Source organism: Trachinotus anak, unplaced genomic scaffold (genome assembly GCF_046630095.1).
Source record: "Trachinotus anak isolate AG129_WGS33_773 ecotype Australia unplaced genomic scaffold, CSIRO_AGI_Tana_v1 ptg000016l, whole genome shotgun sequence".
NCBI classification, from domain to species: Eukaryota; Metazoa; Chordata; class Actinopteri; order Carangiformes; family Carangidae; genus Trachinotus; species Trachinotus anak.
The window spans coordinates 23,164,901-23,189,058 of record NW_027273867.1 but is presented as its reverse complement, the minus strand read 5'-3'; the positions used below and the strand labels follow the sequence as shown (position 1 = coordinate 23,189,058).

The 24,158-nt window shown below is 41.4% G+C and overlaps 1 protein-coding gene across 2 annotated transcripts in view; it reads left to right on the top strand.

Annotated features, from left to right (window-relative positions):
- grin2da (glutamate receptor, ionotropic, N-methyl D-aspartate 2D, a) overlaps positions 1–24,158 on the top strand; it is a 209,598-nt gene that overhangs the window by 102,590 nt on the left and 82,850 nt on the right. For both annotated transcript variants that reach the window (XM_071500199.1, XM_071500200.1), the window contains one exon: positions 1,052–1,192. In XM_071500199.1, the coding sequence (XP_071356300.1) occupies positions 1,052–1,192 (141 nt within the window). The remainder of the gene's footprint in view (positions 1–1,051; positions 1,193–24,158) is intronic.

The window sequence follows — 24,158 nt, the reverse complement described above, 5'->3', positions numbered from 1 at the left end:
ACAGTCATCAGCTGCTCTAAGCCTCTCTTCTGATTGGCTGACTGCTTTCTAAGTGATTGAAGACAGGCTGGACAGTCTGTACAGGTGGGCGGGGCTTGGGGTGAGGCTGAGGGTGGTGACTGCTTTGTTGTGACATCACAAAGTTCCAGATGTCCTGACAGCTGGTTTTAAGGCTCAGTTTCTGAATACAGGCTGTGTGCATTTCTCTGTGGACTGAGGCTTTGATACTTTCACAGTATTAATATAGAACCTAGACCTGTTATATATTATCAAAAAACACATGGACATCACATTTTATACAATATGTGACCTTTAAAGACGGGACAGTTGTCTGTAAACCTTTGCAAATTTGATCAAAACCCAGGTGGTTCGTGGATGTATTGGTGGATAGCCTGCTAGCTAACAAGACACAACATTTAAATTATAACATTTTAGTCCTTTTTCAATATTTTCTCTTTTAATAGAGAGCTAGCTGTAAAGCTTTTACTCAGTTTCAGGTCTTTGTGCTAAGATAGTCTAAACATACCCAACCATACAGAGATCAAAATAATATTATTATTCTTCTCTTAGCAAGACAGAAAACAAACGTATTTCTCAAAACGGGAAAATGTTCCTCATCTTCTTTGTGATGAAAGCAAAAACGACAGGGAGAATGATCTATTGGTGGTGAGTCCAGTTTTTGAGCTGATGAACCGACACTTCACTTTCTGTGTGCAGAGAAGTGCCCACACCCACACTACAACCTCATTTGTAGAAATTGAGCAATTCTTCAGTGTCTCAGTCACTGGAGATGTGCCAAGATGGGTCTTTAGAATTTGGCCAAGTTCAACTCAAAGTTATCGTGGAGAGGAGTCCATTCTTTTTCCCCTGTGGACTCAGTGCTATTAAGTTTGAGTCTTGCTGCATTTTCTTTGTCACTGGATATGCTCTTATTCAAGCAGCAACTACTGTCTTCCACCCAGATTCCAGTGTTCTTTTTTCCCCTGAAAAGAAAAGACCTTTGAAAGTCCCACTGTCTCTGTCTCACATTGTACTCTCCCTAATCCTGCAGGCGTATTGCCAAGGGCGTCTCTGTGCTCACCCACGGAGCGATGGCTCTGCGGAGGGACCAGGGGGCCACCAGCCGGTCGCAGTACGCCGGCAACTGCCAGAGTGACGGTAACCAGACCCACCGAGTGCAAGACAGGATCAGGTGAGAGGGAGGGGGAGGGACGGAGAGGGTGACTTTGAATTTTGATGTCATTCCTACCGGCTTCTGACATGCAGCAGAGTGAGCGAGCAAACAGCAGAGCAGCGCGGAACAGTAAATAGTGCCCAGCAGCTTTAATGAAGCCTCCACATTCAGAGCAAATCCAGAGAGCTGAGTCATGCTGGCATAAAAGCAGCTGTAGTGTTTCTATGCTCCGATTCTTACAGGTGAAACTCTGCACAATTGCTAGTGATGGAAACCTGGTCTTGGATTTGCTAAAGCTACAGCTTCATAGAGGATTGATTATAATGATCATAAGGTTGAGCAAATGTTGCCTTTGTATATTATCATTAGACCTTTATATAATGAAAGACCTCCACACTGAAAGCATATTGATTTTGCTGCTCAGCTGTTCAGGGTCACTTTCAGCACTGCTGTGACAAAGACATACAATAGATTATGCTGCATTCAAGTCCTGCAGAACAACACCAATGCTAGTTGCTACTGCAGTGAATGCAGTTGTGTGTGTGTCTTCTCATAATTAATGTGTGTAGACTTATTGGTATTTTCATGCCTATATCATCTTGTTTTTTTATTACCTAGATGTTTTAATGTATGTGCACACCAAAAGCAGTGACATAGATGAAATGCATGCTATGGCGCTACTATTTTCACAAAATACATTATGACTACACTTCACCACTTTACCTGGAACAACTGGAAATGTGTCAGACACCTTTGTCCATGTATCATTTTTTTATTTAACTCCCTGTAAAGCATTGTAAGAGATGGGGAAACCACCGCCACAGGTATCAATGTGCTTGAGAACAAATGTTTGATGTGAACAAAAGTTTACATGGTTGTGTTCTCTACAGCGAAGCCACGTCATAGCCCATTACCATGAAGCTGCCCACCTACAATTTTTCTGATGCTCACACCACTGCTTTATAGCATTTATAGTCACCACTGCTGTTCCCCGCTAAGAGATCCTGGCTCAAATAGAAAATGAATGAATGCATATCACTTTGATGATATAGATTCAGTAATATCAGCTTTTTCCAGAATTCGGGGGCTGCTGCCTGTTGAAGGACGTGTTGCACACAGATACATCCTCCAGAGGACTCGAGGCTAATCTTAACCTGCTGTAGATTAGATTGTTTATCGTCACAGAAACAAATGCGTCCATCAAAGAGCCAACAAAACAGTTACACCAGTGGGGAACTTTGACAAGGAAAAAAAAAAACACACTCACAATGACTGAACATGGCGTGAAGGGTGCAGGCGTTTCTTTTTTTCATTGATGCTTCTTTTCAAATTGCCTCACACCTGCTCAAGATGTGCATGTAATTAAACCCCTCAGCTGTCAAACTGAGGGGTATAAAAAATGTCAGAGCTCACATTACAAGTGGAGATGTTTTTACTTAAAAGCTTGAGGGAATGAAGAATACATCCATATAACCTTAATTGAGTCTGTGATCCAAATGTAAAGGTGAAGACCAGAATTCAAAATGCAACAGGTCTTTACAACAGCTGCTCTAAATCTGATTCTGACTGGCCTCTCTGCTTGAATGTTTCAAGCCACTTTCACCCATGACCACATAGGTAAAAGAGCCTGAGGATTAGTCTTTTAGATAAAAGTATATGGTTTCTGGCAAAGATAAAAGGTTGTTTCTTCGATAATGTAATAATCCAGCGATAAATAACACTCATGTTTTTGATTATTATCATTTAAGAGGCACAAAATCCATAGTTTTCATAAATAAATCAAACTCTTCAGTTGTGTGAATATAGTGTCCTGACAACTTTCAATTTTCAGGGAATTGTGGGCCACCGAAGGCCATAAAGGATATGCTGGTTATGTCAACAATCAGACAAAGGGATTCATATTTTTTCTACATTATGACACCTTTATTCTAAATGTAGACTTTCAAGGAGCCAGTCCCTGAACTCAAACAGAACAAACATTCAACCATAAATTATTATAACCTGAAGCAAAATCTGCTCACTGCAGTGCAGTTCACCTCCTGACATTTACATGTTACTGTTGCTACAAGCTTCTGGGTTGGAACCTGATGGCCAGCTAGGGTTTGGAGTTTGCATGTTCTCCTTGTGCCTGCATTGGTTTCCTCTGAGCACTCTAGCTTCCTCCCACAATCCAAAGACATGCAGGTTAATTTGCGACTCTAAATTACCCACAGTAGTGTGAATGGCTTTTTGTCTCTACATGTCAGCCCTGTGATAGACTGGGGATCTGACTAGGGTGTACCCCTCCCCCACCTAGCCCCTCCATGACCCTAAAAGGATAAGCAGTATGGCGAGTGAATTAAGTTTTACATTTATGTTTTTGACAATTTGCTCTTCTTACCCAGTGGAACTTTAAATGTCTGGACGGAAAATGAGCAGGATTTCAGATGTCAAACTTTTAACTGATCCTGTCTGATTGACTGCTGCTTCTCTTTGGCACAATCCGCTCTAGGAAGTGTTTGGAGGAGTCAGGTTTTGCTCTGTTTTCAGGTGTCAGGGTTACCGGAGCTGTCTGATAAACTGCTGGTAGACTGGCTCTGGAGATTTGTGTTCCCATTTACCGATTGGTCGTACTGTGTAAAATTCACAAATTAAATGTCTTTGTACTCTGGGTTCTATTAAGTCAACTTTTCAGCAGAAACCTGAGTAACCTGCAAAACTAATGACACCCTGATCTCAGCAGATAATGTCAAAGTGCCTTTGAGCAATGCTTCATTTGAAGCCTTTCATACTGTTGACCATCATATTTTAATCTACAGATTGGGCACATTTCCGGAACTGCACTGGCGGGGTGCTCCTACTTTACAGATAGATCTTTCTCAGACTCTGTAGGAGAATTTTTTCATCAGACAAACTTTTATCAGAATGCCACTAAGACAAACTGTCAGGGCTTTTAGCAACATCTCCCACCATTTTTATGCTGATGACATTCAGTTCTATTTTTCACTCAAACTTTGTGAGCTCCATAAACTCTTCATAATGACCAACTATTTAAATGCAATTAAGAATTGGATGCAGATTTCCTACAGATAAAACTGAAGTCCTCATTATTGCTTCGATCAGCATCCAACAGAACCTCAGTGACTTGTCCTCCTCCTCTCAACCCAGTCTGCATAATCTTAGTATTATCTTTGACCATTCCGTGAGCTTTGTTGTACACATTAGGACACTGATTAGGTCGTCTTTTTCTGTCACCTAGGGAATATTGCCGAGCTCAGGTCTGTGGTGTCATAGAATCAAATGGAGATTTTAATTCCTACTTTTATCTCATCACGATTGTATCAGTGAAACTCTTACCTGTCTCATCAAACCTTCCCCACAGCGCTTACAAACTGTCCAAGATGCTGCTGCCAGGCTTTTAACCTAATCAAACAGATGGTCACATATTGCACCTATTTTGACATTCATTTTAAAATTTTAGAGCTCACTTTAGTGCTGCACATGGCCAAGCCCCAGAACATATTGCAGAACTCCTACACCCTCACACTACAAGTCCGGCTCTTAGATCCTCTACCCTGGGTCTTCTAAGCGTACCACCAACACAGTTAAAGACCTTCCAATCCACAGCTCCCAAGCTCTGGAATAGTCCATGAAGTTTAATGTCCTTGGACTAAAAACCCATCTGTTCAAACAGGCTTTCAGGTAGCATGTGGTATTTTATGCTTTCATCCTGTGTCCTGTACCTGTTTTGCCTCTTGTATATTTTATCTGGTCTTTTTACCTTTGCTTTTATTTGATGTATTTTGATTAGAATTTTTTCATTTGTTTTTATGAATTAGATTTTATTCATTTGATTGCTTGCTTTCAGGCCTCATGCTGAACTGAACTGACATTGAATCCAAGGTTGCTCTACGTGTATGTAGCTGTGAGGAAAAACATTATCACATGAATGCAACATAATACCATAAAATGTTAACATAGAGCTATTTCACTTTCTGTATGTGTACTGAAAGGCATTCTGGGAACTGTAGCAAAGTTCTTCCTGGAATAAACATAGATGAGGCAGAATGAGGCAGAGCAGGCACAACGAAATCTAAATTACGCAGTAAACAGCAAAAATGACAGATTGGTGCAGATATGACAGATTGATGGCGGCGTCAGAGAAATGTTCCCTGCACAGACAACAAGTTTGACTGCAGATGGATAGTTACCGCAGGTTGCCTGCCTGCACTCTTTAATGAAGCGAGGAGGTTCATTTTAAACTCGGCAAAACATTTCATGCCCCTCAGAATCTGGCTTTTTTTTTTTTTTTTAATGTTCTCAATCAGCAGCAGGGCTGTCTGTCACGCTGACAGGCGCCGGGGCTCGTGGGACTCTCATCGAGTGGCAGTGATAGTCCTCGCTACAGCGGCATGAATGACACCTGTAACACGTGATGGATTTTGCTCCCAAGGGAGCTGAACACTTTCCAAAAATGGCTCTGCTAGAAATATTACACAACCTGTTTGTGCTTTGAACAATTTTGTGGCCTCCTTATTTTGGGAACACTGGGAGCTTCTGAAGTGACAATAATTTGTAAATACTCCAATCAATTTACCAGTTCATATCTGGATAAAACAAAGGTGTGATTCAATACATTTTAGGTTCATGTTATGTCTTAATCTACAGACCGAACTGTGTGTATTTCAAACTGTGAGTAAGTCACACAGGTCTTAAGCAAGTGAAGTGGAGTACCTGCTGTAAGTCAAGCTAGACAGGTCAAACCATTGCCCAGGTCAAGCAAGTCATTAAGCAAATCAAGTTATGTGAAATTCTGACAGTCGACCCCAGTTTCAACATTTAAATCAGTGGAAACTGATTTGCGCCAGTGATCACAAGTGGTGATAAAAAGTTTGGTTTGACTTTCAACATTGATCAAAACTGTTGCAGCTGCTTACATCGTATAAACCTCCTAATATTTGACACGTTGTGGCACTGTCCAGATCTGTGGCTGCAGCCACCTGTCCCCCACCTCTGGTATTTGGACAGTTGCACATTTGTTCTTATCAGGCTCTGAGCTTCAATACGTTCAATTTGATATGAAAGTGGCAAGAGTCAGCTTTTATTGAGTAGATTTACATCAACAAAGTCGATGTCAGAAGTTGAGGGCTTCAAACGTAATTGGACAAATACACATGAAGTCAAACAAAATATTCATGTTTGATATTTTGTGGGAAATACTTTGCAGTCAGTGATCGCCTGAAGTCTTCGACCCACAGACATCAGCAGACGCTTTGCATCCACTCAGGTGATGCTCTCCCACAGCTTCACTGACACCTCCTTCTGCTCTTCAGTAAGTGTGATGCAGTTCAAACAGATTGAGCTCAGGTAACTGATTCTGAGGATAACTGAGGATATTCCACCTCTTCACCCTGAAAAGCTCTTTGGTTCTTTTATTGTCCTGCTCAGTGATGAAATGTCATCCAGTGAGTCTTGATGCATTTGGCTGAATGTGAGCCACAGGATGCTTCTCTAAACCACAGCATTCATCTTGTTGCTTCTGTCAGCAGTGAAATCATCAATAAATGCCAGTTTACCAGTTCCACTGGAGCCATTGGTGCCGGAACAGAACCAGCAATGTGTTTGACAGATGAGGTGGCAGACTAATGCTTGGGGTCATGAGCTGTTCCTTTTTTTTCTTCTTTCAATCATCTTGACATTGGTTGATGTTTGTTTCAAACTTTGTTCCAGTTTCCTTTTGTATGTGTTTGTGAACCATAGCCTGACTTTTATGTTTTTGTGGTTTACCACTGGTTTGCATCCTGTGGTGAATCTTCTGAGGTTCTGGTCATGAAGGCTCCTCTTGATCACTGACAAGGAAACATGTCTGCCTACATCCTGGAGAGCGTTCTTGACTTCCTGTGCTGGGTTTTCTTCACTTTGTAAAATATTTTCCTGTCATCCACAGGACTTTTGCTCCTCGGCGTACCAGGTTGTTTGACATTTTCTAGTTTTCCTGTGAGCACCTGCTGTTCTGTTTAGAATGAACCCAACTGTTGATTTTTGCAAACCAGCAACTGTTCTGATAAATATTTTTAGCCTTTTGAGTGAACCATCCAGGTATTTACAGCACACAGCATGTTGCCATACTTGTCAGTGTGAATGCACTTACCTGTATGCACTCAGAATAACAACTGTGAGTATGGAATTACAAAAATTTAGACACAGCCTAAATAACCAATCAGGTCTGAAAAGTGCTATCTCCCACACAGTTCTTTCAATATTGACCTAAACCAACTCATATCAAAGCTCAGATTTGTAGTATTTTTATTTCAAACTGAATGTGCCGAAGTATAAAACCTGAAAATAAGAAAATATGTAACTGTCCAAATACTTATGGCCTGGATGATATTTCGATGGTGGTATAACAGTTTGTTATAGTCAAAACACCAGAAAAATAAATAAGAAGAGCTAAAAAGAGTTTAGCTAACTTGCGAATAAACAACTGAATGACTTGCAAAGATGGACATATCCCCAAAAAAAGGATTTGCTCCCCATTGTTAACCCTGACTCAGGTGTGAATGCACTGGACTGGGATCCGAACAAACGCTCCAACGCCTTTACACCACCTGTTTTGAAAATTGCTGGAGCTGCGTTCTTCATCATTATGTGTCATTTCGGTTGCCATTAACACCAGAGGAAGAGCCTGAAAGTGGCTACTTCCGGAAAGTGTGTAGTTACACTTGAGAGGAGTAAAGATTGCTTATGCAGCTTGGAAAGATGGTTGGATTCACAGCTTTCCTCATTTGGCTTTAGTGATGGATGTCAATTCATCTCTAAAGCTTCCTGGTGCTTTTTTCACTTGGCTTTACAGTAGATATCAGATAGTTGAGCTGATCCACCCAAATGACATGAAGGGCTAATGTGTAAATATGGTGAAAAAAAAAGTTTGAATTCACAGCAGCTGCAATGAAAAACAGAAGTCCATTAAAAACAGTATGATATCGTTCAGTTGATGTTCCACTCCTCCACAACATAAATGCACTGCTTTCCTGTCATGCTATGAACTCCACGTGGCTTTGAAGCTCTGTCAGAAGTGGGATATTTATTTATTGGTAAGGGAACAATAGTTTGAAACAAAGTGATCAGCAGTGGAGAAGTGGATTATGGTACCGGAGCCGTTAAAGGACGTCTTGATATGTTTTCTGCCATGGTGCTGGATTATCACCAGAGTCTCCTGCACACAAAAAACACCTGAAAACCTTACTAGAAAAATTCTTTAAACTAGTGTAAGCATTGAGTTTTGTTCCAAATCCTGGGTTTCGAACCCTATTGCCAGGCATGAACTTTGATATTGGATGATTTTGCAAAACCTTAGATTCTGCAGTATCTGCACATGGCAACTACAGTGTGGTTGAGGTCAAGGAAACACTGAGATTATGGCAAATAAATACAGTTAAGGTATGAGTCAGGCAGCTAAAACACTTGGGTAAGTTAGGGATCATGATTACAGACGATAGAAAGGATGAACCTTAAATCCCAAGTCTGTGACTGGTGGCGAACGTTGAAAGTCTGACACACTACACACTATACTGCTGTGATATACATCCCAGCTCAAATATCGCAATATAGGATATTATCACGATGATCGCGATAAACAATAAATGATTACATTATTGTATTTAATGTTTCAGGCAGGAAATAAAATGATATTCAGTATTATCTAATCCACCTGCACACCTTTACTTTCAGTCAAAGGACACACTACTTCCTTTGTCTGCAGCCAAAAAAATAGACTTTCAGTCTTGTATTCTTTTAAGTGGCAGTTGAGTTTTGTACCAAATTCTGATTTCAACCTTGTCTTGATTCTGAGCTCACAAAAAGCTGCTTATTATGCAGATTAAACTCATCATTGATGTTACTATCTTTGTGAATCCCCTGTTATAAATGGTTCCATGCAGCTCCCTTGATTTTTGAAAAACTGAATCAGTTTGCTTTTCAAATCCACGGCATCGTCTTTTACACTGGTGTTGATGAATGGAGCTGCACCGGCAGTGCTGTTGAGTTTGTATTGAATGAGTGGGAAGTGGTGCAAATGCACACTCAGCAAATCTCTCCTGAATAGTTAGTCATTAAGATGTTAAAACAAAGTTGATATCATTAATTATCCTGTGGATTTATGGACTTAATAATTAGGAAATACTGAGAATGGAAAATGAGATGGTGCTCCTCTCCACACAGCTGTACACTACAGCACATAAATCCGTTACAATGAGTGTGGACAGCCTCACACAGACATCATGTATTGTGTTTTCATAAAATGAGAGACATTTGAAAGCAGCAGCAACGCAGAGGAAAAGTCAGGGGAGACAATACACATTTTAGGGCTGTTTTGCTTCCTAACGATCTCCATTAGTCAGTTGTTCTGCTCTGTGTGCTGACAGCTGAGACAGATGTGTATAAAACACACACACACAAAATAAAATGATAAAATAAAAGTTGCATGACTGCATCCACCAAGAATCCTCTGAACATCCAGCTGCTCACGTTTACAGACTCTGGCAACACAAATATCAGGATGAGGAGCTGAGGAGACAGGAAACGTGTGAGATGGCGGTTTGGCAAGCAGCGCTGGAGGAGTGTTGAGAGAGATGGAGATGGAGGGAGAGAGTAAATGGAAGATGAAAATGACAGGAGACAGAGGCAGAGATGATGACGAGGACAACGGTGACGATGTTGGTGGTGGTTTGGCTGTCTGCTTAGGAATCATTCTGCGGCTTCCAGCAATCAGATTTCTAAAAGCAGCAGCAGCAGCACAGTGTGAACCCGAGTGATGAAATAAAGGAAGATTTGCAGCAGGACGCAGGAATAATAACAAACTCAGAGCTGTAACAACAAAGCGTACCTCAAAACCAACAGATTTTACACTAAAAACGTGTGATGTGATGATTTCACAAAAACACCTGACATCATGTACTTCTGACTTCAGTATTTATTTAAAAGGTTGAATTTTCTGGATGTGAGTTTTGTTAAGATCAGGTATGGCCTGACCTGGTGGACGGAGCTGGAATGAAGCCATCAATGAGAAAGACTTTTCAATGAACATATCTGAAAAGTGGCAAAAATATTTTTGCTTGCAGTAACTAAAGCATGATTAAAGTTTGGTTAAGCAACTTAAAGCACATTTAACCATAACCAGAGTGTTTTGGGAGCCTAAAGATAAACCACAGGCAGGTCCAGGACACAAACCCCTATCTGCTGTGTCTCCATCCACCACAACCAGCATCGTTTGTAGGAGGCAGTTACAGCTGGTTTTCATGGAAACAGCTGCCTGACGTCGGCTGCCACTAAGAGCAACACCTTTAAACATTTCACAGTCATGTGATTCAGTTGTAACATAAAAACTACTGATTTATTGGGTTTTTCCTGAAATTACTGTCAGTGTTAGCTAACTTTTTCAGATTATAAACATTGAAATACAACGTCCAGTTCATGCTTTTTTTTTTTTTTTTTTTTTTTTTTTTTAATAACACCTGTTTAAAAGGAAATAATTGTCAGACACAAGGACTCTGAGCAGGTGAATCCACAGTCACATCCAGGTCTGAACGATAGACCCACCTCATTCATCAGACAGGCAGCTGAAGGAGGAGAGACAGCTGAGACACAGAGTGAATCATAACTGAATAAGTAAAATGTGTGGACTGACAGGAAGGATGTCGGGACACGAGGAAGACAGGGAGACAGGAGGACTAGAATATGACAGGACTACAGGATGTAGTTCAGTGTAATAACAGGAATCAGAAAATGGAGAACATCTTTTCTATTTGACTGCTGCAGTTGTATTTTAAAATTTAAAATTGTGCGTTGTAATTCTCTCTGGATGGAAGCAGAAGCTCAAATATAGAAACACAGTGATGCAGAATGTAGGACAGAAGGTGCAGGGAGGGAGGGAGACATTAGTATTAACTGTTAATTACAGTATTGAATATTATTTTTATTATCTCACATGATAAAGCTTCATTTTAAAATGCAGACAGAGCAGAGGAGAGGAAAAGACAGGAAGGGGTCAGAAGAGGGAACGAGGATAAAGGAGGTGACGGAAACAGGAGATGATGAGGGGAAAAAAATGGAAGCAGAGGAGGAAGAGGGGGGGAAATAGCAAAATGGAGAAAGAATGAAAGGGAAATGAAACAGAGGAGCAGGAGGAAGATAAGGCAGAAAGAAAAAGGGAGACAGAGGAGGAAGAGAGACAGACTGAGCCCTCAGGGGGACAGACTGCTCATCTGGAGCGGAGGAGTGTCACACCACCCGCTCCCTCACCATGGTGATCGTCAGTCAGGACAACCGGAAAACCCTCTGCACCTCAGAAACCATCCAACTTTCTCCTTTATCCCTCTTTTCTGTTCATTTTCGATGATGCCATCGCACAGCAGGGGAGCCTCGGTTTACATGGACTGCAGCCATTAAGTGTACACAGTGTTATTGCATCTGTAGTGTGATCTTTTGGAGTTGGACCTGAATTAAATATTAATGCTACACTTTACCCGATGGTGCTACCAGCTAACAGCGATGTTCATCAAGTGTAAACAGTAACAAAAATACAAATTTATTTGAAAATACTGGTGAGAAAAAGATTGTGGGCTTGTTATTGAGTTTCTAGATCTCCAACACATTGAAACGGTCATTTATTGAGCCAGAGATTTTAAATGACATTCATATAAACTGCTTATTAAATACGTGTGATTTCAACTGACATAAACACCATTTGTATTGTTTTCTGTCACATTGTTGTCAAGGTCAGATCCACCCACGTTTCACTGGATCTGATTGATGAAATCCTCATTTCTGGCCTCTTCCATCTCGTGTGAGTTTGTGCCACTTGTTTTTAATCAAAGAACATGATTACACTGACAGACAGGAAATATAATCCAGGAGTGTCAGGACTCTGCGTCCTGTTACGGTGCTTTTTCTCATCTGTCATTCTCTCTCTTTCCTTCTCTCTCTCTCTCTTTTTCGCACCTTCCCACTTTGCTCATCAACATGTCTGCTTGTCACCCTCCCATCTGTTGCGTTTCCTGGCGTGGTGTTGGTTTGGGTTCCCTCTCTCTCAGTCTTTTGGCATCCAATGGGATGTTCACCCTCTTTCTTTCTTTCGATAGGAATTGTCACCAATGAAACATCCATGTCTCCTCTGTTGGGTTTAAATTTGACATAAGAGGCTAGGAACATAATAATAACTATGGGATGCCAAGAAATGGTTTTATTATAATGATAATAACAATAATAATCAATAGTGCTGTGACAAGATTAAAAAGATATGTGTGGTCATAAACATTTCAAAACGGCAATGAAAACATAAGAAAAATAAACACATCATGAAACAGAAGTTAATCACACGAAAATATAATTTGTCTGTGTAGTGGGGAAGATTCATAAAAGCTTTCAGTTAAAAAAAATGTTTAAAGAAGTTTTAAAAGACACTAATGATGCTGTCTGTCTGCTCTCAACCTGTAGACTGGTCACCTTTAGTCATTAGCCGAGACCAAGGAATAACCAGCAGAGCATCCATCAATCTAAGTGAACAGCATGGCACATGTGGGGTTAATAAGCCCTTGATGTAATTTAGAGTACGGCCTTTTAATGCTTTGAAGGTGATATATAGACTTTTAAAATCAGTGTGGGACATAACAGGCAGCAAGTGTACAGTTTACAGTATTGGAGTAATGTGTTCACATCACTTGGTGCTGGTTAACATCCGCGCTGCAGCGTTCTGTTCCTCGGTTTTCTGTATCATAAAACAACCTCTTGCAGTACAGTGCAGTATTTTGTCAAACAAGTGACTTGTTCACCTGTGTGTAGAGGTTTCCTACACACTCTTCTGACAGCAGGATCCAGTTAAATACATGGAGTCTGAGAAAGCTTCTCCAGTGTCTGAGTCCTCAGCATGTGTTGCCCCTGTGGTTCTTTCTGTTTTCCTGAGGCTACTGTTGCTTCTTTCTGCCCGTCTCTTGTTGCCTTCTCTGATTCTTACTTGTGCGATGGCAAAGATGTCGGTACGAAAACGCCTGATTCTAAACAACTAACACCAAAAACCTTGATGTTTGTCTGTCTTGAGTCAGACGAGGCTGCTGTCGCTCCCTCTCTCCCTCCATCTCTTCCTGCCTCTCTGCTGTTTCTCTCTTGCTGTCAGCGCTGACCCGCCATGTTGCGTCTCTCATCTCAAACATACATGAGGTGTGTCCCCTGGGAGTCGAGTTAAAGTTACATGACTCGTGTCTTAACAATAAGGATAATTTACAGAGACGTTAGGAGCCAATGGGAGGGCAGGCAGAGAATGAGTTTTGTAATATGTGCTTGGGGGGCTTTAAAAAGGGGGTTCGACTTTACTGCATAATTATGCCAAGGCTTTGTTAATGGTGCTGCCGGGGGTAATGGCCACTCTAATGCTTTCTTTCCCCTCATCTGCTCCGACCAGTGATGTGACAAGCTTCCAAAATACACGCCTCTCTCAGTCCTCCTGCAGCACTCTGTCTCTCTGTGTCTCTCAAATACAGCCAAAAACAAATAAAAGTCATACAGCAGATTATGGAAATTATGGAAATAACCATGTGTTTTAAATGGCTTTAGATTTAGGGCCTTTTTGTGAACTTTCACTTGTTTTTGCTTTGAGTGAACAGTTTTTAATTTATGGCCACGATACACAGAAAACAATACAGATTATTATGCATAATGGCACAGATGCTTGTTAGTTACACACTTTCACATAAAAGCATTTCCCTGTTCTGGGCTTCACTTTGCAGAGTTGCCTCTGCAGCTGTTCATGCCTCAGTGCTGGTGACAAATGTTGCAGAGGCATTCTGTTTTTTGGGCCAGTTGTCTGTCCATCCATCCATCCATTCTTGTAAACGCAATATCTCAAAAACAACATGAGGAAATTTATTCAAATTTGGCACAAATGGCAACTTGGACCAAAGAGTGAACTGAATAGATTGAGGTGGTCAAACGTCAGACGCCAAGGTCACTGTGACCTCAAATCCATGCCAGTCTTCTGAAAGCAAAATCTCATCAACGACATGCTGAGATTTCTTCAAATATGGTATAAACGTTCACTTGGGAATCACGAGCCACGTTTCCATTAACCTGCTTAATGTGCAGTTTTAAATTGCGAATAAAAAGAATGAGTAATGGAAACGTGATTATGAAAAAACTCTCAAAATGTATGTGCTCACATCAGGTGGTTTTTCAAATTAATCAACTAAGCAATATTTCGCAATGGACCCTTTTTTAATTAAGTCACATGACATGAGTAGTCACATAACATCCAGAAACACTGCAGACATTTATCTCCCTAACCCTTTGGTTAACTACTACAGTGGCTATTGTAGTGGATGCTATTGAAAACACCGTCCCAACACTAACCAGATGCTGGAAACCTGTTTCTATGTTTAATTGCAATGATATCGCCAGGTGAGAAAAGCCATCTGTATTTGCATAAGATCACTCTGTTCCCTATATAGTGTACTTATAGTATAACATAATGCGCACAATGCATCATGGAAAGTAGTGCAGAAATGACGGTCACTAACCAAGCATTATATACCATAATGCATTGCATTTGTGCTAAAAAATAATGAGTAAAGTTGTGTCCAAAAGTGTTTTTTTCATTTAACTGATGAGCTCCCTATATAATCATCTCTATAGGACTCCCTGGATGCTGAGTGAGGAGCAGTGAATGAGTGAATGACTTTGGACACAACCTTGCACTCAGGGATGAACTAATTATGTGGATGTCGTCAAAGGTCATGTGACCTCACTAAAGTCCTTTTTGGCCATAACTCAAGGAGTTATACACTAATGATGATAAAACACCCTTAATATCGTTTACTAAATTCCTTCAAAGTCTACATACATGCGTCTGGACAGACATGGAAACTACAACTTGGTTGTAGTTGGTTGGTTGGCAGAGGTGTACAACCACAAGGTGGTGACTGTAGTTCTCTGCATAATCTGAGCTTTTATATATGAACTGTTTTGTCATTGATTCTGGTTCAAAACTCTCAGAGCTACATTTTTTTCATAGAAATCTACTTCAAGTGTAGGATTCATTCATTTATTAATTCATGCATTCATTCACAGAAAGGTTCTGTTTTTCTCAATGTCACATTTATTTTGAAAGAGTTACTGAACACTGTGATCATTCTTCCTCTCCACATCGGCTGTGAGATGGTTGGAGCATGGCTCCAATAAAAAGAGATGGGGGACGAAATCCTTGTGCCACGCATAAATGTATTTCAAAGTCCAGCTGAAGCTAACACAAGGCTTTGGGAGTCTGACTGAGCCAAATAGAGTGGGTTTCTTCCAGAGTTACAGCCTTTTTGGTAGAAAATTCACTCTTCCAGATTACCTGGAAAGCATTTCCCCGTGGAGGCCGACTAATACAAGAGAATTTCAGTGAACAAGAACTCTTTCAAGGGACATATGACCATGAAAGACATCCTTTAATGAGCTGATTACTGAATGAATGAATCATAGACTAGAAGAAGATTGATGCACATTGATTTAAAGAAACTCAGCTCTGACAAACACATGAACTAAGCTGGCTCAGAAATAAGGTAAGAGAGGAAGCAGAGAGAAGAGGAAATGAGACCAGATTTATCTAACAAAGGGAAAACTCCATGAAAAACACTTTGCAGCTCTGAAGTGCCTCAGGGTAAAAGTGAACAAGAGAGATCTGGGAACATGGTGACATAGCTAAAAACACACAACCCAAAACCGTTTCCAGTTGCATATGTACCATAATGATGCTACAGTAGATGAAAGCCAGTGATATTTATCAAGGGTATTAAGTTTCTCCATCACCTTCTTTTCTCATCCAAATAAATGTTGCTAAGCTGAGAGTTTATTAAACCTGTCCAACCATCTGACGGGTGTTCCTGTGTTCCCAGATCTCTACAATTACCTTTAGATGAGTCAAATGCTGCTACTCACAGGAAATGGTGGTTAAAACTACCAAATAAGACCCAACTTTTGCAATCAAAATGTTGATTAATCAATTGATTGATTGATTGAGTCATTCATTCAATCATCCATTAGCACAGTCAGTTAACTGGGTGTTTGTCATTCAGTCCATCACTCAGTCTCTTATTCAATCAACCAGCCAGGCATTCGCCATCAATTTGTCTCTCTACTCCTTCCCTTCATCCCTCCCATTCATACACAACCCCCCCCCCCACCTCCCGCGGCTCTCCCCTCCACTTCTTTATCTCTCTCATTTTTCATTCTTCCCTTCTTGCTTATTAAATCAACCCCTCCTCCCCTTTCACTCTATCTGGTGCTCCTTCCATCCATCCAACTATCTGCTCCGCTCTCCTGCCCATCTTTGTCTCCCATCTCGGCTCCTCCAGGGACCGTGGTCACAAAGGCATCTGATGTGTCGTTTTGCATGTAAATTGGATAATTGGATTTGGACGCATAATGCACGGCGGCAAGCAGAAAGGAAGAAGGAGAGGTGGGATAAAGGAAATGAGAGAGGCAAACAAGAGAGGTGGGAGTATTGAAAGAGACGGGGAAAGCTAAAGATTTATGTGTCTTCATACGCTCACAAAGACATGCAAATATATCCACACGCAGAGGCACGAACATGTAAATGCTCTGACACAAGTAGACACTCAGCTAAACACACAAGAAGCTGAGGGAAAGAAGCATCTCAAACAGACACTCCACTTGAGATTAGCTGGAAGCTTAATTAGTTGATCATGCTCTACCTGTAGTGTGCTCGGCCAGGTGAAGTGCCTGGAGGCGGTGATGCCCGCCCAATTAAACTCCAAGCTTATGTTTAAGGTGATGCCGGGAACATCACCATGCAAACGAGGAATTACCCAGCACAGACTGGAGGCATGACCACTGCATCTCTTTAAGGAGTTTGTACCTGTGAGATTTGGTGCAACTTCCACGGAGAAAGATTTGTCTGTGTCCAGTGAAGTTTCAGGGACAGACAGTTTTCCATTTTATGAATATTGAAATATTGTGTGAGGGCAGTGATTTGCTGTGTATCCATCTTAATACATGTCAGTTACCTTTCTAGTTTAACAGGCAACAGATACTCAGCCTCCTATATAAACAATTTGGATATGAAAATGTTACATATATGTACAAGTGCAGTACAATGCAGGTATATTTGATTTTGTGACATTTATACTGTTTTTCTACTTTTCACCTCATGATTAATGTAATGAAGAATAAAACTGCACAGTTGCAGTAGTAACTGTAAAGTCTTGTCTCATAGTGTTACAGACCCATGAACTGTTTGGTGTCTGATAAGACTTTAAACTTGTGGCTTTGTTACTGAATTCAGTCTTATTGAAATGTATTTAATTATCCCACCGGTTCTTGAAGCAACACGCCCACACTACTGCAGCCCCTTGTTATTCTTCTGTGCCGGCGGCAGCCAGTGGTGACTTGGACTCAAAGATGATTTCAGAGTGATAACATTTTATATCCAAATGGTCAAAGGTCAACTTCACTGTGACATCATAATGTTCTGCAAAAACACTTCTGGTCATTATTCTATTCTGTAACTCAGGAAGGGAAGATTGTGACTATACTTCCTGCAACTTGGCTGGTTGGCGGAGGGATACAACCGAGAGGTGTTGATTCTAGTGTTGTTTTAACGCGGGGCTGTTTTCCATCTGAATATCCTGTTTGCTTAAGCAAGTAGAGCATATTCAGTCAAAGTCAGTGTTGGGTTAACTCATAGTTAAAGGAAGTTGGCTGATTCCACGACTGTACAGGAAAGTGTGGGCGTGTTAAGACAACATTTGAATGACATCTCTCTCAGTCTCATTTTTGTGATTCCTGGTGAGCACAAAGTTTAATGAATTGAGTAAAGTCTCAGTATGACTCAACCAACCTCCAAGCTGCTGTCGAACGCCTGTAAATTAGAGAAATGCTAATGTCAAAAAACTAGAGTTTTAGAATCTTAGTTATTTAATGTGATGCATATTCTGCTGAAGCTCAACGGCTGGTGAAGACACCACAGGGAACCATCACTCTGATCTGTAAACCCATTCCAGCCTACGTTCAGGGAGTCGTAGTGACCAAACAAAAAAAAATTTTGCCCTGGGACACCCTCACAGGTCAGTCTGGTCATGGCCACACCTGATGTTGTGATTTTATTTTTCAGAACCTCTACTTTCTTACACTCTCTTTAGAGCTGTGTCCCCTACAAACCATCTCTATCACAGCACAGTTTGCCTTTTGCTGTCATTCTCACTTGAGACATTTCCATGACCCCGCGCCGCCATGAAACGGACTCTGACCCGACTATGGAAGAAAGAGAAAACGAAGATGCCGCAAACAATCACATTACCTGAGCCGTTATTTAATCTGCGACGGTTCGTGGCTTGGCTTCACCTGCAGAGAGTAGGTGCTCCCGATGTGCAGCCGCTTGCTGCATTTGCTGCATGCTAAATTAGTGGTTGTCAGTAACGGCGAGCGGATCTCCTCCAGCTCCGTGACTTCCGCTGCCATCGCAGTGAAAGCTGTCAGCTCTGTCACACACACACACACACACACACACACTCTCTCACACTCACACACACACACACACTCCCCTGGTATCCTTGTCGCGACCTGTCCTATCAGTGCTAATGAAGGCAGTCACGTCAGCGTGGTGATGAACATGAGTGTGTGTGTTTGTGTGTCTAATGCAGAGCTGCCACTCCTGCTTATAAACATGCAAATGGAGCAGTAAAAGGAACATTAAATTCCCCCCGATGTTGTTTGATGTTGAAATAGCTGCTCTTCTCCACTCACTGCTCCCTTCTCTCCCTCCCTTGTTCTTCCCTCCCTCCCCTCCTCCTCCACCATCTCCCTCTTTAATTATCTCTCTTCTCTTCTTGGCTCTCCATCACTTCTTGTTTCCTCTGTCTCTCCTCTCTGGCTTCCCCATCAGCTGTTTCCTTTTCACCCTCAGCCTCTCTTGTCCTTCCCCCCTCCTCTGTCTGTCCTCCCCTCATTTTCCTTCATCTGTCCATCCTTGTCCCTCTCTCTTTACAGTTGTCTCCTCCTCTCCCCCTCTGTCTCCCCCTTTCCTACCCTGTACTGTTACTCTTAGTGTCAGGGCTCCATTTCATAATTTTTTAATAATTATGCAAATTGCACCTGATCTGCAGACAGTTAATCACGTTGTTACAACATGCCATTTAATTGGGTATTTATTTCACTTTGTTGACGGACTGAATTTGATATTTTGACCTTTACTTTTCTCTGCACAAGCTCCTCACAGTGAGCGATGGGGTCTCTACATGATCACACTGACAAATATTTCCTGACAAACTCAGTAGATGAATGATTTTTGTATTCGTGTTTTTGTCCTTGTCCTTTTATTTGTGCGTAACAATTGCAGTTTCAGTTTTATTTTAACCAAACTTCTTACAAACTTAAACTTTGATTGTTGCTCATTTGGTCATGAAACTTCCATTTTACAGAGAAATATTTAAGATTTGAAATCAAGAGGAAAGATCATGGTTTGGGTTTTGTGCTTTGTTAAGGTTAGAGGACATTGTTGTAATGGTTACAGTGACAATCTCAGGACACTTGTGGTCATGGTGACAAGAAACGTCAGCTGTCTCTCAATTCAGGGGCCGCATCCTTCGAAGGCTGCATTTGAAGACAGATTACGTCGCTGTGGCTGAGAAATACGTCCTTCTTTTCCCACACGAGGTTCACTGCACATCAGTGATGAATCACTTTTCAGAAAGAGAATATGGCCGACTCTGACAATAAAGTAGCGGCTGAGGATAAATAGGAAGTCTTCTGCAGACTCGACCATCTCTTTTCAGACTTCGTGGTCTGCACAGTCTTCAGAGGCCACAACTTTGTAGACAGTGTCTTCTGAAGTGTTTGGCCCCTGAACTGGGCACAGCCAGACTGTCACTTTGAAAGAGATAAACCAACAGTGGTCTCCCACCTTCAAATTATTCGTTTCCTCGTCCATGTGTTGTGGATTTCCTGGACACAGACACAGAAATAAAAGCACAGACAATGATTGATCCAGAAATTAATATAAAGATTATTACTGATCAATAAGGTGACAGTCACACAAAGCTGGTGAGCAGAATCACTTCCTCTCCCATCAATACAGAGTCAGGCTGACCTTTTATAGAGCAAGAACAAATGAACACATTGGTCAACACATACACATCAGCTCATGATTACAACCAATGAACACCCACAAGATACACACACACACACACACACACAAACAAACACAAACACACACATACACGTCTGCTACGTACGTACTGTATATGTCTGAAGACACAAGAGACCTGTAGGTACATAAAGACCCAAACCATGTGCAGCATGAAGAGGATGAGGAGAACATAAAACCTTCATTTCTAATAAAACAGTCAATATCAACAGAGAAAAACATGAGTAGTGGATGAATGAGCTTGTTTCCACATGATAAACCAACAATTTAATCTTTTATGACTTTCACACACATCACAGCGTCACCTGACTTCCTCCTTCGCTCCCGTTATGTTTACATCAGCCACCAGGGAGACTGTCACCTGAACGGAAACATATTTGGCAGTTTTAGCTGAAACAACTGATGCTGTCTCGTGATGCTTCACAATAAAGCCTGGCTGTGGGCTGTGATAAGGATCCTTGTTTAATGGTGGGACCGAGGCTCTCCAGGTGACAGGGCAGAGATTTAACCTGAGGCTGATCACCACACACAGTGTGGACCAAAGCAAATGTGCTGTCATCGGCGGTTTCCACCAGGTCATAATGCAAATAGGGGCCTTTAATATTTTACTAAAACAGCTGTTATTACATCATGAGTGTTTCATCTCTCTTTTTTTACCACCATCCCTCTCTTCTCTTCTCTTTTTTTTCTTCTCATTCACCCCCCAGTTAGGACGGAGCTGCATCAGACAGGCCTCTAATGGGCAGGCTGACAACACATGTAATGCCAAGCTGCACACATCACCATGACAACCCTAACGGGATGAGAGGGAGACGGGACAAAAGACAGGGAGTAAGACAGAGATTGATAGGCTGACTTGGGTAGAGGAGATGGAAGGCAAGAGATCCAAAGAGGAGGGATAGAACGAGAAAGGAGAAGAAGCAGAGGGCAAAAAAAGAAGTTTGGAAAAGAAAAGGGAAGTTAATGGAAATAAGTAGAGACAGAGAGAAGAGGGGGAAGTTAGTAATGTCACAAATGAAACAGAACAGTGTAGTGAAGTGAGCGTCTCCATTGATTCGCTGTCTGTTTTCATGCTGTTGAAAAAGCCAAATACTTTCAGCCTTGCCACACAGAGTAATCAAAGCCCTGGCCGGATGAATAATTTTTTATTTGTCAGCACAGATTTTTTCTTTTTTATGTCCTGCACCTCGTTTTTATGTCCTGCACCTCATTTTCGGTCCAAAACATGAAATTATTATTTCAATTATTATTCTGCTAGAGACCAGAGACCAAGGGTATATGACTCGTATATTCTTTTCATTCAGCGTTTCCTTTTTTATTTTTATTCTTTTTCTGTCCTCTCTTATGTTTTCTCCCTTTCATTTCTGGAGCGCTGCCTCCTCTCCGCTCCGCTCCTCCTCCTCCTTCTCTTTGGGAAGACAGTAACGGCTGAGCTGTGCGTCTTGATCATACTGATTTCGTTTCATCGTCGTGCACTCTCAGCGCCCAGCTCTCATGGGCTCAGAAGACACATCCATGCATCATTTGTAGAGAAGAATCATTCTCTACACAAGCTCAAGCTTCAGACGTCAGTTATGCTGCCTCCCATGGGACTTGGAAAACCTTGAAAGTTTATGGATTTTGAAAAGTGACTGGATAGCCTTGAAAGCACATGTTTTGTCGTCAGTATGTCTCAGTGCGTCCTGTCCAGTGATCAACACTTTATCTCCACCCCGTGATGAAGGTTTGTGCTGAGACAGCAACGGTGTTTGAAAGATCGGGGATGAAAAATGACTCGACCACAACTGTCCCAGTTTTGAATCCTTGGATTTTGCCCATCAGCATCTTTGGTGTCAACAAGAATTCCTTGAATATGTTGCTGAACCCATATCCTGTACGAATGGCTGAATAAGCATGGTGACTGAGCATCCAGTAGAAAAATAGAAACTTATGTTTTAATAAATGGAGTTTGTCAAGGTTAGTGCAGGTCTGAAAGAGCAACAGAACATACTTCCTTTCCCTCAACCTTTGATGGACGCCCTGTCTCTCTTTGTACACCCATGTGGGTCATTACTGCCCCCAACAATGTGGATGTGTTCAGACTTAAAGAGCCTGAAGGCGTCGGGATCTGCTGTTTAAAAGCAAGAATGATATTAGGACAAGGTGTGTGTATCAGGGAAACACAATAACGCAATAATAATTATCTAACAAAAAGAATTCAGAAGTACAAGTCTAATCTCACTGTACAGGTTGTTTGCTCACTTTACCTTTAGAAATCTTGTTGTCGTAGTTTGTCATCTGTTTCAGAACGGAACTGTTCTTGTGGTTTCATGCAGGATCTTTTGAAGAAGAAGAATTATTTTGTCATTAATAGCTGTTGTTCAGTCTGTGATGACTCATAACGAGGGCTTACCGAAGGTTAAGGCTCACTGATCTCTGCATTGATCAGCACCGACCGCACACTGTGCTTATTCACACCATGTTGTGTCACTTGCTTTAATCGGTGTTCAGTCATTTGCTGAGGTTGTCAGAACAAAAAATCCTCATTGAAATACATTCACACATCAGTGCATCAGCGTCAAGTCAGCTGTGTAGTTTAATAGGCCTGTTGCTCAGCAGACATTCTGACTTGTCATAAAGCAAAACTGTGTGTGATGCCTCTGTCTCATTCAAGTGTCCAGTAAGACGTGCAGTGGTGGTGGAAGGATTCAGAGGTCTTCAGATCTTTTGCTTACATAAAAGTACCACATGTACCCTGTGTAAAAATACTTCAATTCAAGTAAAAGTTGTGCATTCAAAATCCTATTATAGTATTAGTATTCAGGATAGCATGAGAGTTGTTATGATGTCTACACTAGTATCAGAAATGCCTGCGATACTGTCAGTGAGTACACAAGGCTAAAAATAATTGATTTCCAGTGAACAGTGTAACACAATATTTTTTTATTAAAAATATTTTAAGTCCAACCAGTGAAAAGGTGAAGTGTACAGTACGCAAGCCTTTAATTTGGAGGGGTGGCATCAGTCTTAGGACAACTAGTGTAGGATGTGTTATTTACTCTTCTATTTATTAAGCTTATGTTTTACAGTCAAAGTAGATAATAAAAGATCTGTTTTGTTCCCTCGAGATCCTGATTCCAAAACCTGAACTTGAGCACAAATCTGATACCATTGTGTTACAAAGCATTTTTAACAGCTATCCACTACAAACCCTGTAAGGATGTGATTGCTATGGTTGAATGACATGGCAGGTTAAACCCTTCAACGTGAACAGATACGTGAACAAAACAGCTGTAAAAGGCTTTTTAACACAAAGGTATCAGACTGGTGCTCAAGTTAAGTTACTGGAATCAGTATCGTGAGGGAACAAATGGTGTCAACACGTTTTGAAGCAGGGTGGATGGATAGATATTCGCTATATGACAGACTGTCAGTCCTCTCAACAGCTTAAAATACCTCACAATGAATCTTGTGACGATTTATGAATATTAAAGAGCCACATGCAGCCGAGTCAAATCACACATAACAGATTCTGTGCTTCTTCAGTCTCCTTCACTGCGGCGTCTCTGTGAGTCACAGGAGTCATGACAGCCTTTACATCTCTGTCAGACGCCCCCCCCCCCCCCCCCCCCCCCCCCCCCCCCCCCCCCCCCACCAGTGGTCATGGTCACAAGCCTTTCATTTGTGTTGTGTGATTCCACCAAAGGCCTCATACGCTGTGTGCGTGCAATAGCTGGAAGTACAAACATTATCCTTATTGTTTCTGCTCGTCCATAACATGAGCTTTTATTTCCTGTGTCTGATAAAGGGAAGGTCTTGGCTTATGGCGTAAAG